The sequence below is a fragment of the Salmo trutta genome, chromosome 27, assembly GCF_901001165.1.
Source record: "Salmo trutta chromosome 27, fSalTru1.1, whole genome shotgun sequence".
Lineage (NCBI taxonomy): Eukaryota > Metazoa > Chordata > Actinopteri > Salmoniformes > Salmonidae > Salmo > Salmo trutta.
This window is the reverse complement of record NC_042983.1, coordinates 22,356,285-22,371,466: the sequence shown is the minus strand read 5'-3', so window position 1 is coordinate 22,371,466 and position 15,182 is coordinate 22,356,285. Positions and strand designations below refer to the sequence as shown.

General features: G+C 41.1%; 1 protein-coding gene across 1 annotated transcript in view; it reads left to right on the top strand.

The window, feature by feature from the left end:
* The first annotated feature begins 308 nt into the window (after nucleotides 1-308).
* The window catches only part of LOC115164602 (transmembrane protein 132D-like), a 53,430-nt gene continuing 38,556 nt past the window's right edge, over nucleotides 309-15,182 (top strand). Inside the window, exons 1-2 of the mRNA XM_029717257.1 lie at nucleotides 309-1,468; nucleotides 7,035-7,920. Coding sequence (XP_029573117.1) covers nucleotides 1,396-1,468; nucleotides 7,035-7,920 — 959 coding nt within the window. The 5' untranslated portion in view covers nucleotides 309-1,395. The remainder of the gene's footprint in view (nucleotides 1,469-7,034; nucleotides 7,921-15,182) is intronic.

The window sequence follows — 15,182 nt, the reverse complement described above, 5'->3', positions numbered from 1 at the left end:
GTTCGCTTTGTTGCATATCCTAATCCAATATCTGCACACCCCGAGCACAATATTTGTTGGGTTAACCCACAGTCTAAAACTGTTGCCAAAGCATTAGGAGAATATCAACATTACTGTGGTTGACACAAATATTTAACTTCATGCAGTATGGCATAGACCTGTCTTACCCTTGACAACTTTGTCAAAATCTAAAGTTCTCTGTATTCTAATGACATGACAACCCTTTAGACAATGAGCTTCAAACACTGATAATTGCTGATGTAACTGACTGCAAGGAATATAGGCATGTAAAATATTCCAAATCCACCAACATACAGTGGACTACTCTTATAATTCCTCATCTATAGCCAACAGGGGGCACTAGAATTCCACCACTATAGCATTAACAGTAGGCGTTCACAACAACATGGTTTAGCCTCATTTACCTCATGCGTTTACAGATGAACCAATCAGAGATGTCCACCATGTCCATCACATTCGTATTGCCCCACTTATAAAAGTTGATGAAAGTTCTGGCAATATGTAATGTTATATCCCACCCAGATTCAAAACTGGACAGGAAGGAAAATCTCCCCCTAAAATAATTGCACAAATAATATGAGAAAAGTTACATTTTTAAAGAGCACCCTCTCCTCTAAAACCTACAATGGGATATTGTCAATGCCCCAAATAAGTAATTTATGTTCTGGTCTAACAGGCTATAGTCGACTAGTCAGTGTAATTAGCAGCATGTACAGTAGTCAGGCTATTTGTGTACATCATCCGCAGTCCATCTATCTCCTTCTCATCATGGATGTGGAATCCCAAATTATCATGGTTTTGTTTTTAATTTACAGATGCTGTTAAATCCTGTCGCCACCGCATAGGACGTGCTCTGACCGGATGACATGATGCCTTTAGTGCCCCAAGGATTGTGCACAAGGCAGTCGATGATCTGTGAATCTCACTGTACAATGCAGCGGCGTCCCGACGATGGTCAAAGTTGGGTAGACGTCTGAGTCTGGGAGCGGATGCAAGGACTTCAAACTGAATCAGATGGAGTTTCTCTATCAAATAATCGCATTCAATACGGCGGCATAAGGGATAAAGTTAAAAAGGTAAACAGAAGAAACTAGGTTGATCGCAATCTGATCAAGGACTTGGACAGGACGTCTCCAAACTCGTTACGCAGAACTTTTCCAACATTGAGACCGTATCTGATAGCTCAATGCATAGTTTATGTGACACACGGAGTGCACACGACAAGGCTGTATTCTTCTTACAGGTGTGATTTTGTAGGCTACACTAGGCAAGTTCTCTTCCTGGGTAGAAATGAATGAAGTATACCCCTATTCACTTTGTTGAAACTCCGAGCCTGGGAATTTACATGTAATAAAGTGACAGTTGGATGCCAAAATGAGTGTTTACTCTCGTATCTGGAGGATTTTACAGATATTCCTAGCGACGATTGTCACAATTGTCACGCAAGGTATGTACCATACAAAAAGGGTTACACTCAGCCTGAGTGACTATCTGCATATTCTATTCTATTTGTATGTTTTTGTTTGGTACATATTTAATTGCAGACTCTTTATGATGTTGAAATAGTCTAAATGAGTATTTAGATTTATTTGTATTCCATTAGATAATGTGTAAGAAACGAGTTTATTATATGATCAAGGAGCTGATATGAGATAGACTGTATACCCTTGTGGCTGAAAATGTATTTAACTTTTATAGTTTCCTCTGAAATGTTATGCCATACTTTTATGACTACAATACCACACTGCCATCAGTCAATTGGCTTTGCAACATAGTCACAGACTGCAATTTCACCATGATAACTGGTCATTGTGGTCAACTGCCCTTATATCACACAAAAAGTCCCATTTGTCCAGTGAATAAGACAATGGCTTGAAATGAGTGTGCCTAGTCCAGTTTAGGTGCCACTCAGTTTTGTGAGAATACTGGTATACAGGTACCGTAGACCAAGGAGGTCCACCTTAGTCTAATTACTCCAAAATGCATGTTAAGACTAATCGATCTTATTAAGGCTTGATTTTTATTTAGAGTTTATGTTATTGAGGGTTAGAGCTGATGTAGGGGCAGCAGCGTAGCCTAGTGGTTAGAGTGTTGAACTAGTAACCGAAAGGTTGCAAGATCGAATCCCTGAGCTGACAAATCTGTCGTTCTGCTCCTGAACAAGGCAGTTAACCCCTGGCTGTCATTGAAAATAAGAATTTGTTCTTAACTGACTTGCCTAGTTAAATGAAATATAACTTGCATTTAGATTAGTAAACCTTATAAGAATGAGAATGTTTTTGATAATGTACTGTGTACCAGTACTTTATGGGCCATTTGGCACTGTCATTAAGTTCCACTTATGAAATGGACACACATTTTAAAATGTAAAAAATAAATAAAAAATCCTTAGTTTAGTCTCAGTGTGCAGCAGAGCTGAAAAGGAGTTTTAGTGCATATTAGCAGAAGTCCAGAACACATTATTGTACTCATTCACATCACCTCAGTAATGAAATGGACAGGACCCTGTGGACTTTGATTAAAAACCAAGCAAATATTCCACATCACAAAGGCATTTGCTGAATAGCTTTTAACTGCCTCAAAGACAGCTATTTCCAGACGATGTGGCCTTCCTGAATTATAATAAACAGACTAGATAAAGAGGACAAAAAGGGAGAAATCCTGATAAAACCAGCTTTAAGAGTTTCATTGGATACAGCAATCCCTACCAATCCCCATACAGGCCTAAGCATCTCCCTCCTCTCCCTTTCTGTACACATATGATCAGTGCTCTATCACGTTTCTATCTTTATGTAGCGGTTGCAGGGACATAGGGTCTTTTCAACCAGTAAACCATCGTTATTAGGAGAGCTTTCTCCCTAAAATACTTAGGTCATGTCTGACTTTTCCTCTGGGGAGAGGACACAGCCAATATGGAAGTAAACAACGTCTTGACCTAAAATTACAGACTCTATTCAACACTTCAAGTAGAATAAGTGAGACATCTGTGTCATGTCTCTGTCATGCCATTTGAAGTCGGATCACACACAGGCTGTTCTTCACAATTATAAACATTCATTATAGCACATTAGAATGCATAGCGTTAAACTGTTACTGTTCTCTCAAAACACCATGCAGCATAGGCCAGGTTTGTTTGGTTTGTGGTCATCTTAAATCCGTGGGTTCCATCAAGACAAACTCAAGTTGAATAGCTTGTCAGAGCGTGATAGATAATTCTGTATTAAAAGAGACATTGACATGTATACTTGTTGGTCTCAATATAATGCTGCTGAAAATAGCATAGAATGACAGTCTGGGTAATCTTTTGTTTCCTAGTAACAACAAATAGCCTACTGTAATTGCACAGTAGCCTACAGTAAGTACAGAGCTTATACTCTTAAGTGAGCAATCCTGTGCTGTCCAGACATTGGTCAGCTGGCAGCTTTACCACAACTGAGAACAATGCCAAGCAGACCTACATACACGTATAACCATGCCATTAATTAGCTTTTGCCTCAGTCTCCTCACTTTTCTAGCGACCTTAATTGTTTGACTGTGTCCAGTGATCCTAATGATAATGTAACCCTGTTGTTACCCCCAACTTTAGAGCATAGGGCCTAATGTAGTCCTGTCCTTCTCCCTGTTCCTTGTGTTCTAATGCCTTGATTATTTTCTGTATCTAACAGGCCCACAAGTAGTGACTTATTCTGAGAAAAGGGACTTGAAGATTATGTTTAAAGGTCGCCTCAGTCTTGTTTAATCAGATCTGAAAATCTCTTTCCCTCTACCTCCTTGTTTCATATCTAATATACTATATTTAAATTGCTTAATGCAATTGCAGTTTCATATTCTCAAGAAATATAGACTATCCTATTGTACAAATGTAACCTATACACAGATGTTTTCATTTGGAATCAACTGTAGAATTTGTAACATAGATTTGATGAACAGCATATTATGTTGCATATGGATTCGGTTGTGCATTGGATGTCTCATAGTAGCGTGGGGAATGTAAAATGGGTCAACTTTGAGCAAGTTATATCTCCTAAATGTTTTGGCATTCAGGTCCAAAAAATAACTTTCTGATCACTTCTACCATGGACAAACATGTATGGAAGGTTTCATTCAAATAAAAAAGGGGTGGAGTCAAAAAGTGATTGAAATGATTTAGAATGATCCAAGAGGGAAAACAATGTCAATGGAGACAAGTGAATTTCTGCAGACCAGAATAGATGTTGTTCTTCTGGACAGGAAAATAGAAAAGTCAAAGATGTCAGTCTCCAAGTTGGGTGATTGGAGCAGCTATGTGCTGAAACAGCTGGTGGAGGAATTTGGCTCCTTCTTTATCAGCTGGATGCAAAGCGTTTATCATGGCGAAAGAGGAAATACAGTACATACGCACAACATATACTGTAGCTTCCCTACACAGTGGAGAATCAGTGATTATTGTCTCAGCAAATGCTACTGTTAACATACAGTATATACTCACTAGTGCATTATTTGCATTGAGCACAATTTTACCACCCCCTTAGATTTCAGAGCTAACTAAAGTGTTCTTAAATAAATTGGGGAGCACAGATGACCAGTCAAACCCCGCTTGAGAAATATATAATAGCATGTGATATGTGTTGCCACAGTTGCAGCACATCTCCCTCCTGCAGAGATGCCAAAGCAGAAACGGCCCAGTGAGTGTTTATTCACAGTGGTGGGAAATGCTGCCAGCTCTGGTATTAAACAGCACATCTGTCAATGGCCACTGTTGGAGCTAAGGTGGAGACAGCCCCTGCCCCAGCCCAGGAAGATGATTGAGATACTGTACATGTCTGTGTGAGAAAAATAAAAACATCCATTTGTGTTTCTCATTGGGGGTCACTCCATAGACATGGCTCCATTGTGACGCATAAACTGTTTCCCTGACTACTGCACAGGTGTCTGCTTGGCGATAAAAGCAGGTCGAAGGAGGGATGATGTAGAGACCTGTCACACGCCACAGACCGTGAGGGACAAGACTTAGTTAGATTTACAAAAAGCTCCAAGCCCTCCTCCTCCTCAGGAAAAATAGCCATCAACAGTCCAGTGACAGACATGCCATTCTCTCTGGCATATTTTGTAATAATTTGACAAATGGAACAGAAAGGTGTGTCACTAGACATGCAGATAACATTACAGGAAATGAATATTATGGATATTTTGTGGGGGAAATCTCTCTAAACTCTGTGTTAAGGACACATTTATGACAGTTATAAGATCAACAGTAGTTGTAAAGAGGGACATTATTGATTATAGCTACAAATAGTTGACTCATCACTGGCGCATAAGATGCATGCATTGTGTATTAGTTCATAGTTCATGATGAATAAAATTACGTTACATTACATTGCTCAGAGGCTCTGTCCTCTGGGCAGAATAGAATGTGGCAATTTGTCATGAACAAGCAACTGATTTTATTTTGTGTCATACTGCACAATCAAGCTATAGGTCTACACTTAAGAGGAGAATAGACTGTTTCATACTTTTTTTAACAGACAGTTTATTAGCAAAGCCAGAGTGCTGTTGAGTGCCACTGAGTATGAGATCATCTCAGTTAATGAGCACATACCAGGCTGCTTCTCTCTCTCTCTCCCACCAAGTAGGCCAATTACCCTCCCATTGACAATGCAGCCTCAGGTCAGCAGCCATAATGTGTAATCTATCAAAATGGGGGCAAATGAGAGTGGATGCTGGCCTGTGAACCTGCGCCTCAGTTCACTTCCAGAGAGACAGTTGTGTCATACCCCTCATGCTTTTATGCCGGGTCAGAGGGCTCTAATGCTGTTGTCCCCCTCGACACCCTCACCCTACTCCAAACACACACACCATGAACATGCTGCCCTGTGTAGGACCAGATCAGCCTCCACCTAGGCAGGTCAAGTTGTTTTAAGGCATACAAGTCAATATAGTTGGAATTACGTCATTTACAGGGAGTAATTCCATTTAATTAATCTCTGATACAGTAAAATCTGCCAATAAATAATTTGTGTTTTCATGCATGTCATCAGATCGTGCAGATATTATTGCTTGCTACTTTGCCAAAAGTTTTGATCTGAAAGAAGAGGGAGGATGAAAGTCAAGTCACTTCTTCAAAGCACAACAGAAAACACACCTCTTTTAACAGAGAAATCATAATGAGTAATAGAACACACCTGAGTGTCATAATTGTCTCTAGGATGGTCTCTGCCTCCCTCTGGTGACAGGTGGAACCATGACACCAAGTGTTCATGACAGGTAGTCCGTCCCGCACTTTGGTCATTTTCACTAGAAATCAGTCTCAGTTGGGAATGGGATTGACTTGATTTGGATGATGGATGATATCAAGGCAATGTAGTCTGTGCTGCTGCGGTTCCCCCAGTGCTCCTTTGCCACTGCATCACGCACAGTAACACTCTTAATGATGAACATGAATTTCCTGCTATGATTTCTAATATAAAGGCCCTCTTGTATACTATGGGAATTTGAAGATTAAGTAAATGGTCACTTTAATGATGATGTCCCATCTAGTTGATCAGCTTGCCTCAAGTCTAGTTCCTGGAAATCTCTGGATGGTTTCTTTTTGGCAATTCCCGTTAAACTAATATTTTATTGGGATATCTTTGTACTCAGGTAATTATTATGATTTTGTACTTAATGATTGAGGCCAGCTATTATTCCTGGCCACTTGATATAACCATGAAACAATGGATCCTGTTATAAAACTGGATATTATAGGTGAATGCACCAATTTGTAAGTCGCTCTGGATAAGAGCGTCTGCTAAATGACTTAAATGTAAATGTAAAACTCCTGACCCTGATTGTGGTATGTAGCCCAGAGTTTAGAGAAACTGACCAGTAGCCGGAAGGTTTGTTAATGCCGGGTCGTAGACTATTAGCAGAGGTTAAGGGTCTCTAGTGTCTCACTAGTCCATCCAAAATGATGAACATGAATTTCCTCTACATATCATCAAAACAACACTGTCTGTTAACCAAAGGGTAATGTTTTGTCTCTTGCTTTCCCACAGAGTTGGACAGCCGGGAGATGTCAGACAACACTAAGAGCTCTCTGCCATTCCCTGTGTTCCTTCCAGTGAACTACCAGGTGAAAGACGCAGATTACTTATTTTTGAAGGAGGCCGGTCAGGACATCATGAGGAACTCGAGCATGCAGACACAGACACAGCCATTTGTCATCCTGAGAGCCAGCCGGCCTCCTGCTGTCAATGCCAGCTATGGGCCCCTGTCCACAGAGCAGCATGTCCCTCTAGACCTGGTCCAGTCTGTGCAGCTGTTCCGGGCCCCGGGGGTATTCACCTACAACTGGAAGGTCCAGTCCTTTGTGCTGACCCCCCGGGTCTACTCCTCCATGCCCAAGGTGCGGGTGTTGTTCTATGTGGCTGGGAGGGACTGGGACAGGGGAGCAGATGGGCTAAAGGATGAGTTGCCCTGTGTTACGGTGTTTGCCTTCTGGCAGACTCAGGAGGTGAGGGGCTCTTGTGCCCTTGGAGGTCTCAGGGGCACATGCATGGCTGTGCTGGAGCCTGTAGCCGGCTGGTTCAGTCCCGCAGCAGAGAGCTCTAGCCCGGGGAGGTTCGACCCAACAGAGGTAAACACAGTAGAGCTGTACTACCAGGCCCGGCCCAGTGCATATGGGAAGTGCAGGGAGGGCGATTGGGATCGCTGGGGCAGCTCAGAGCAGCAGCAGGCTGAGTACATCCCTGTGACTCCCATGCAGAGGATCAGCAGTGTGCGCCTCCTTCAGGTGCCCAAGGGAGCTCCATCTCTGTCTCAACTCAAGCTGGGAAAGGCTGTTGTCATCCAGACTTCCTCCAAACCCCTGAAGAAGACAGATATCGCCACTTTCTACATCCTCACGGCCAGCTCCTCCTCCCTGGAGAACTTCACTATGCGGTGAGTTTCAGATGTCATGTTTGATGTTTTCACTCATACTAACCTTAACTTTTTATTATGTCAAGTCAATTATTATAAAACAATTAGTTATCTTGAATATTCAGAATTCCAAATGCAAATGCAACTATTTACCCATTAAATAAAGGAAAAACTATAGTGAAGTGCTTATTAGACCAATAATTGTCCTGCAGCACACTGTGGTTATAATTGGTTAATAACAGTTAACCCTATTTGCTGAAGTACTGCCAATGTATTGCACAGTAGCCTTACTTATCTAGTCAATTTAGCCACACGTGCCCAAACCCTGTCCGTTAGAAATATCCAATGAGATTTGAAGTGGATTAAAGTATTTCTCTGAAAATATGATAGATTTTAGCTTTCTTACAGGGAATTGAGGCAGATTATTGAAGTTAAGTTGAAAAATAGTGGAGAGTAATGATATTCAGAGCTACAGTGGCAAGAAAATGTATGTAAACCCTTTGGAATTACCTGGATTTCTGCATAAATTGGTCATCAAATTGGATCTGATCTTCATCTAAGTCACAACAATAGACAAACACAGTGTGCTTAAACTAATAACACACAAATTGTATTTTTCTTGTCTGTATTGAATACATAATTTAAACATTCACAGTGTAGGTTGGTAAAGTATGTGAACCCCTAGGCTAAGGACTTCTCAAAAAGCTAATTGGAGTCAGGAGTCAGCTAACCTGGAGTCCAATCAATGAGGCGAGATTGGAGATGTTGGTTAGAGCTGCCTTGCCCTATAAAAAACACATTTACAAAATTTGAGTTTGCTATTCACAAGAACCATTGCCTGATGTGAACCATCTCTAAAAGCCTTGATGTTCATCAGTCCACGGTAAGACAAATTGTGTATAAATGGAGAAAGTTCAGCACTGTTGCTACTCTCCCTGGGAGTGGCTGTTCAGCTAAAGACTTACAGAAATCTCTGGAACATGCTAACATCTCATGAAAACGTATAATTGTTTTTGTGTTGTTAGTTTAAGCAGACTGTGTTTGTCTATTGTTGTGACCTAGATGAAGATCAGATCAAGTTTTATGACCAATTTATGCAGAAATCCATGTATTTCCAAAGGGTTCACATACTTTTTCTTGCCACTGTATTTCAACTTCCCGTGCAGTCATCAAGCGTCTCTGTGTCACCGTGATGGAGATTAAGTGTGCTCAGATGTAGCTTTCTAGTGGCTCATTATCTGACTGATGTAAAAGGAGTGCGTACAGTGTGCTGTGCGTCTTATTATAATGACTGCATATGAGTATAGTGGGGATTACAGGCAAAGCCCAATTTCATCATTTCAAGGCAGTGCTCGTTCATTATGTTAAATGTCCTAGTTGTACTCGAGGACAGAGCACCTGCACACTACAGAGCTTCAACATCATAGTATGACAGCCACGCATGTAGGGTTTATAACCTAACTGCTGAGAATTTTTGTCTGACTAATATTTTTCTCTTCTCATACAGGTGTAATAAAGGCCTAGTGCACTAATTTGGTGGGAAAGAATATTTGATTTAGATTTCTCAGGGGGTGCTTCAGCACCCTCAGCACCCCTACTTCCCGTGGCTATGTTCACACAGCTGCCTGACCCTATTGATTCTTTACACTAGGCATTGAAACTTATGGTTTCAAGGACTCTCAGGGCCGAGGTAATAAGGATGGTGTGGCCTCTCTCTAGTTCCCTGGTTTATCATATTTAGATTGAGGTGTTTCTGACAGCATTTTCATAGACTTGTCTATAGTGTGTGCAGTATAAATTATCTCCACGCAGCCCTCAATATCTCCACATCATCCTTATTCACAGCCAAACCCCTGCCTAGACCTGTGTATTTTCACTGATGAACACATACAGTTGAAGTTGGAAGTTTACATACACCTTAGCCAAATACATTTTAACTCAATATTTCACAATTCCTGACATTTAATCCTAGTAAAAATTCCCTGTCTTAGGTCAGTTAGGATCACCACTTTATTTTAACAATGTGAAATGTCAGAATAATAGTAGAGAGAATAATTTATTTCAGCTTTTATTTCTTTCATCACATTCCCAGTGGGTCAGAAGTTTACCTACACTCAATTAGTATTTAGTATCATTGCCTTTAAATTGTTTAACTTGGGTCAAATGTTTCAGGTAGCCTTCCACAAGCTTCCCACAATAAGCTGGGTGAATTTTGGCCCATTCCTCCTGACAGAGCTGGTGTAACTGAGTCAGGTTTGTAGGCTTCCTTGCTCGCACACGCTTTTTCAGTTCTGCCCACAAATGTTCTATAGGCTTGAGGTCGGGGCTTTGTGATGGCCACTCCAATACCTTGACTTTGTTGTCCTTAAGCCATTTTGCAAGTATGCTTGGTGTCATTGTCCATTTGGAAGACCCATTTGCGACCAAGCTTCCTGACTGATGTCTTCAGATGTTGCTTCAAAATATCTACATAATTTTCCTACCTCATGATTCCATCTACTTTGTGAAGTGCACCAGTCCCTCCTGCAGCAAAGCACCCCCACAACATGATGCTGCAACCCCCGTGCTTCATGGTTGGGATGGTGTTCTTCGGCTTGCAAGCCTCCCCCTTTTTTCCCCCAAACATAACGATTGTCATTATGGCCAAACAGTTCTATTTTTGTTTCATCAGACCAGAGGACATTTCTCCAAAAAGTATGATTTTTGTCCCCATGTGCAGTTGCAAACCGTAGTCTGGCTTTTTTATGGCGGTTTTGGAGAAGTGGCTTCTTCCTTGTTGAGCGGCCTTTCAGGTTATGTCGATATAGGACTCGTTTTACTGTGGATATAGATACTTTTGTACCCGTTTCCTCCAGCATCTTCACAAGGTCCTTTGCTGGTGTTCTGGGATTGATTTGCACTTTTCGCGCCAAAGTACGTTCATCTCTAGGAGACAGAACGCGTCTCCTTCCTGAGCGGTATGACGGCTGCATGGTCCCATGGTGTTTATACTTGCGTACTATTGTTTGTACAGATGAGCGTGGTACCTTCCGGCATTTGGAAATTGCTCTCAAGGATGAACCACACTTGTGGAGGTCTACAATTTTTTTTCTAAGGTCTTGGTTGATTTCTTTTGGTTTTCCCATGATTTCAAGCAAAGAGGCACTGAGTTTGAAGGTAGGTCTTGAAATACATCCACAGGTACACCTCCAATTGACTCAAATTATGTCAGTTAGCCTATCAGAAGCTTCTAAAGCCATGACATCATTTTCTGGAATTTTCCAAGCTGTTTAAAGGCACAGTCAACTTAGTGTATATAAACTTCTGACCCACTGGAATTGTGATGCAGTGAATTATAAGTGAAATAATCTGTCTGTAAACAATTGTTGGAAAAATTACTTGTGTCATGCACAAAGAAGATGTCCTAACCGACTTGCCAAAACTATAGTTTGTTAACAAGAATTTGTGGAGTGAATGAAAAACAAGTTTTAATGACTCCAATCTAAGTGTATGTAAACGTCCGACTTCAACTGTAGCTATCTTCATCAAGGGTTCCTGTCAACACAGACAGCTGGAGATTTACGTTGTCTTGGTTAGAGATAGTACTTTTTCTGCTGCTACTATATTTCCTCCACACTACTGTATGTGGTAAATTATGGCCATGTCATGGGTTCCAAAACTCTATTTTCTCAATATGTCACAATTATTTATTTGTGTTGCATGTATTCTGGAGTTTATTTGATGGTATCAGGAGTAGTGATGCACCGATATGACATTTTTGGTCGATACCAATATCCGATATTTTTCTTGCCACAAAAAAACGATACCGATAACCAATATTACATTTTTGCGTCCTTTTAAGCATTCGAGTACAGTTAAATAGTTAATACACACATGGACGTAGCGGTCTAAGGCACTGCATCTCAGTGCAAGAGGCATCACTACAGTCCCTGGTTTGAATCCAGGCTGTATCACATCCGGCCGTGATTGGGAGTCCCATAGTGTGGCGCACAATTGGCCCAGCGTCGTCCGGGTTTGACCGGGGTAGGCCATCATTGTAAATAAGAATTTGTTCTTAACTGACTTGCCTAGTTAAATAAAGGTTACACACACACACCAGACTGACCAAAAAGTTATTTTGTAGGCATTTACGTATGTCCCCACTACCAGTAAAACATAATCAAAACCTATTTCTTTCACTTACTTGCTGTGCTGTTTTGTTGTTCATTTGTTCAGTCGTTTCATTCTCAACCAGGATTTCTCATACTATGGAACACCGTTTGGGTCTTTGCGTGTCAAATAACATTATTTGACGTGTCAAATAAGCTTGTTGACCAATCAGGACCTGAATATGACTGCCCGTCACATAATAATTTAACGCGTTTATACATTTTTTACGTAGGTTTTACACATTGATTACACCAGCACTCGTATTTCATATGTCACAACGATTCATCGATACGTATGCTATAATGCTGGTAAAGTTGTCTCGCGCACCTACAGTGCTGGCCATTAAAAAGCTAGCTAGCTCATGGATGCAAACAATGTTCTTCCCCAAAAACATAGCAAAACGACATAATCTGTTTCAGTAGCTATAGTTAGCTAGCTAACTATATAGCTAGGTGTCATCATCTAAAATAACCCTAATTTACAAGACAGTTCTTATTTGATTAATGGTGGTCGGACCCATCTATGTGAAACTAGCCACAATAAGGATTAGCCACAATAGTGGACTTTGCGTTTAGCCTTCAAAATAAAAGTATGCATGTGCAAATTCAGACCACACAACATTCTATAATAGAACTGTGTTATTTGACGTGTCCAATTAAAAGCTTATTTAACGTGTCAAATAGCATTATTTGACTCTTTTATCTTTTTTGACACGCAAAGACCCAAACAGCGTTCCATAGTATGTTGTAAAGCTAATAGCAGTGACGCTATTACTGTGTAACTCCGGTAGGGCAACATGTGTACCAGTGCTCGACCAGTCGGCGAAAGAGAACTGTTGATTGTCAAGCACAGTGAATTCCATTATCTTGGCGTTAATGGATTTCACCTTTGAGTTGTCTCGCTGAAATTCTTACTCTTTCAAATGACTGCTTGACTTGTTGACTGCTCAATCCACACAGCAGACATTGTGGGCTAGGTTAGGAATGCTGTGTTGCACGTGTAGCGCAAAATTTTATGTGGCGTCATTACGCCATGTACCTACGTTATATAGGTATGCACGTCAGCTTTGACATCGGTTTTGTGCATCGGCGTTAAACTAGACATCGGGCCGATACTAATGTTGGCAGTTTTAGCTAATATCGTCCGATTCCGATATATTCACAAATAAATCATGCATCCCTAACCAGGAGTAAATGTTTGCCAAAGTCCTCCCTTTGCTGCTATAAGAGCCTCCACTCTTCTGGGAAGGCTTTCCACTAGCTGTTGGAACATTGCTGTGGAGACTTGCCCCCATTCAGCCACAAAAGCAGTAGTGAGGTTGGGCACTGATGTTGGGAGATTAGGCCTGGCTCCTAGTCGGTGTTCCAATTCATCCCAAAGGTGTTCAATGGGGTTGAGGTCAGAGCTCTGTGTAGGTTCTTCCACACCGATTTCGAAAAACCATTTCTGTATGGACCTCACTTTGTGCACGGGGGCATTGTCATGCTGAAACAGGAAAGGGCCTTCTCAAACTGTTGCTACAAAGTTGGAAGCACAGAATTGTCTAGAATGTCATTGTATGCTGTAGCATTAAGATTTCCCTTTACTTGAACGAAGCGGTCTAGCCCGAACCATGAAAAATATCCCCAGGCCATTATTCCTCCTCCACCAAACTGTACTATTGCCACTATGCATTGGGGCAGGTAGTGTTCTCCTGGCTTCTGCCAATCCCAGATTCATCTGTCGGACTGCCAGATGGTGAAACGTGATTCATCACTCCAGAGAACGCGTTTCTACGGCTCCAGATTCCAATGGTGGCGAGCTTTACATCAATCCAGTCAAGGCTTGGCATTGGGCATTGTGATCTTAGGCTTGTGTGTGGCTGTCCAATACTTTTGTCCATGTAGCGTATCTCTTCCATCTCCCCCACAGAGATCTCATTCCCCCAGAAGTTGAGAGGTAAACTCTGCAGCAGTCGGACTCTGTTTTCACCCTACAGGTTCCCCAGCCTCCCTCACATTCACAGGGGCCTTATATGTTCTGTAGTTGGTCTTCATTAGGCTGAAAAGGGATGGCCCAAAAATAATTATTCAGCTGACCCTTCATTTAACCAGATGATAATGGTGCCTGGAGGAGTCCAATATTAAGTCAGTCAGTGCTGAGCGTTGCATGGATGCACCTCACTTCCTATTGGAGAATCTCAAATTAAGGCCAAAGTACAGATGGAAGGTGTAGCTGTGGGAGTTGGTCTCTCCCTCAGCTTCAATAGGTCCCTGTGCACGTACAATGCTGCTATTCCCAGAGCACACTGACAGGAACATGCACTGTTCTGATTTAATGCTTTAGGTGAGATTTATTAGAGTCAACAGTTGGTAGAGCATAGCGCTTGCAACACCAGGGTTATGGTTTCCCATGGGGACCAGTAAGAAGAAGTATGAAAATGTATACAATAATGTAAATCACTCTTTGCCAAAGCAACAATAGTGTGTTAAGAGGGGGAGAAGAAAAGAGAGGAAAAAAGGAGAAGGAAAAGGAGAAATGTAGCATTCTTCTTCATAATATAAGTGTTTATTATCTATGATGATAAGCTGAAAAACAATGGAAATGTGTTTTTTACCTGTGTTTCAGGAAGGGGAAGAGTGGACCTCAAGGTCCCCAGTTCAAATCCCGCCTCAGCCAGAAAAAAACATTTCTAAACAAACCCTGTAGTCTCCAAAAGTGTTTTTTTTTTCACATAGATGAATTTGAGATCACCTGAGTTAATGGAACGATTATGGTAGCATAAACATACCATATAGAAGTGTTGTTCTAATGAGGTTGGTTTATTACTGTACTATACTCCTGTTACCTTGTTTATGCAATTACTATCTTAAATGATCAGTTATCTGTTATGGTTTCTTGTGGACTGCATATTACCTGATATAATTATGAATACATCACATCCCACTGGGCACAGATGTCAATTAAACGTCTATTCTACATTGGTTCAACGTAATTTAATTGAAATGACGTGGAAACAACGTTGATTCAACCAGTGTGTGCCCAGTGGGATGTATGAAAATTTACTCTGAGAGACATATATTTTAGTCAGTAAAAGTAAAGAATGTTTGACCTACAATCAAAAATCATTCAAAAAATGTGTTGAAATATTGAAA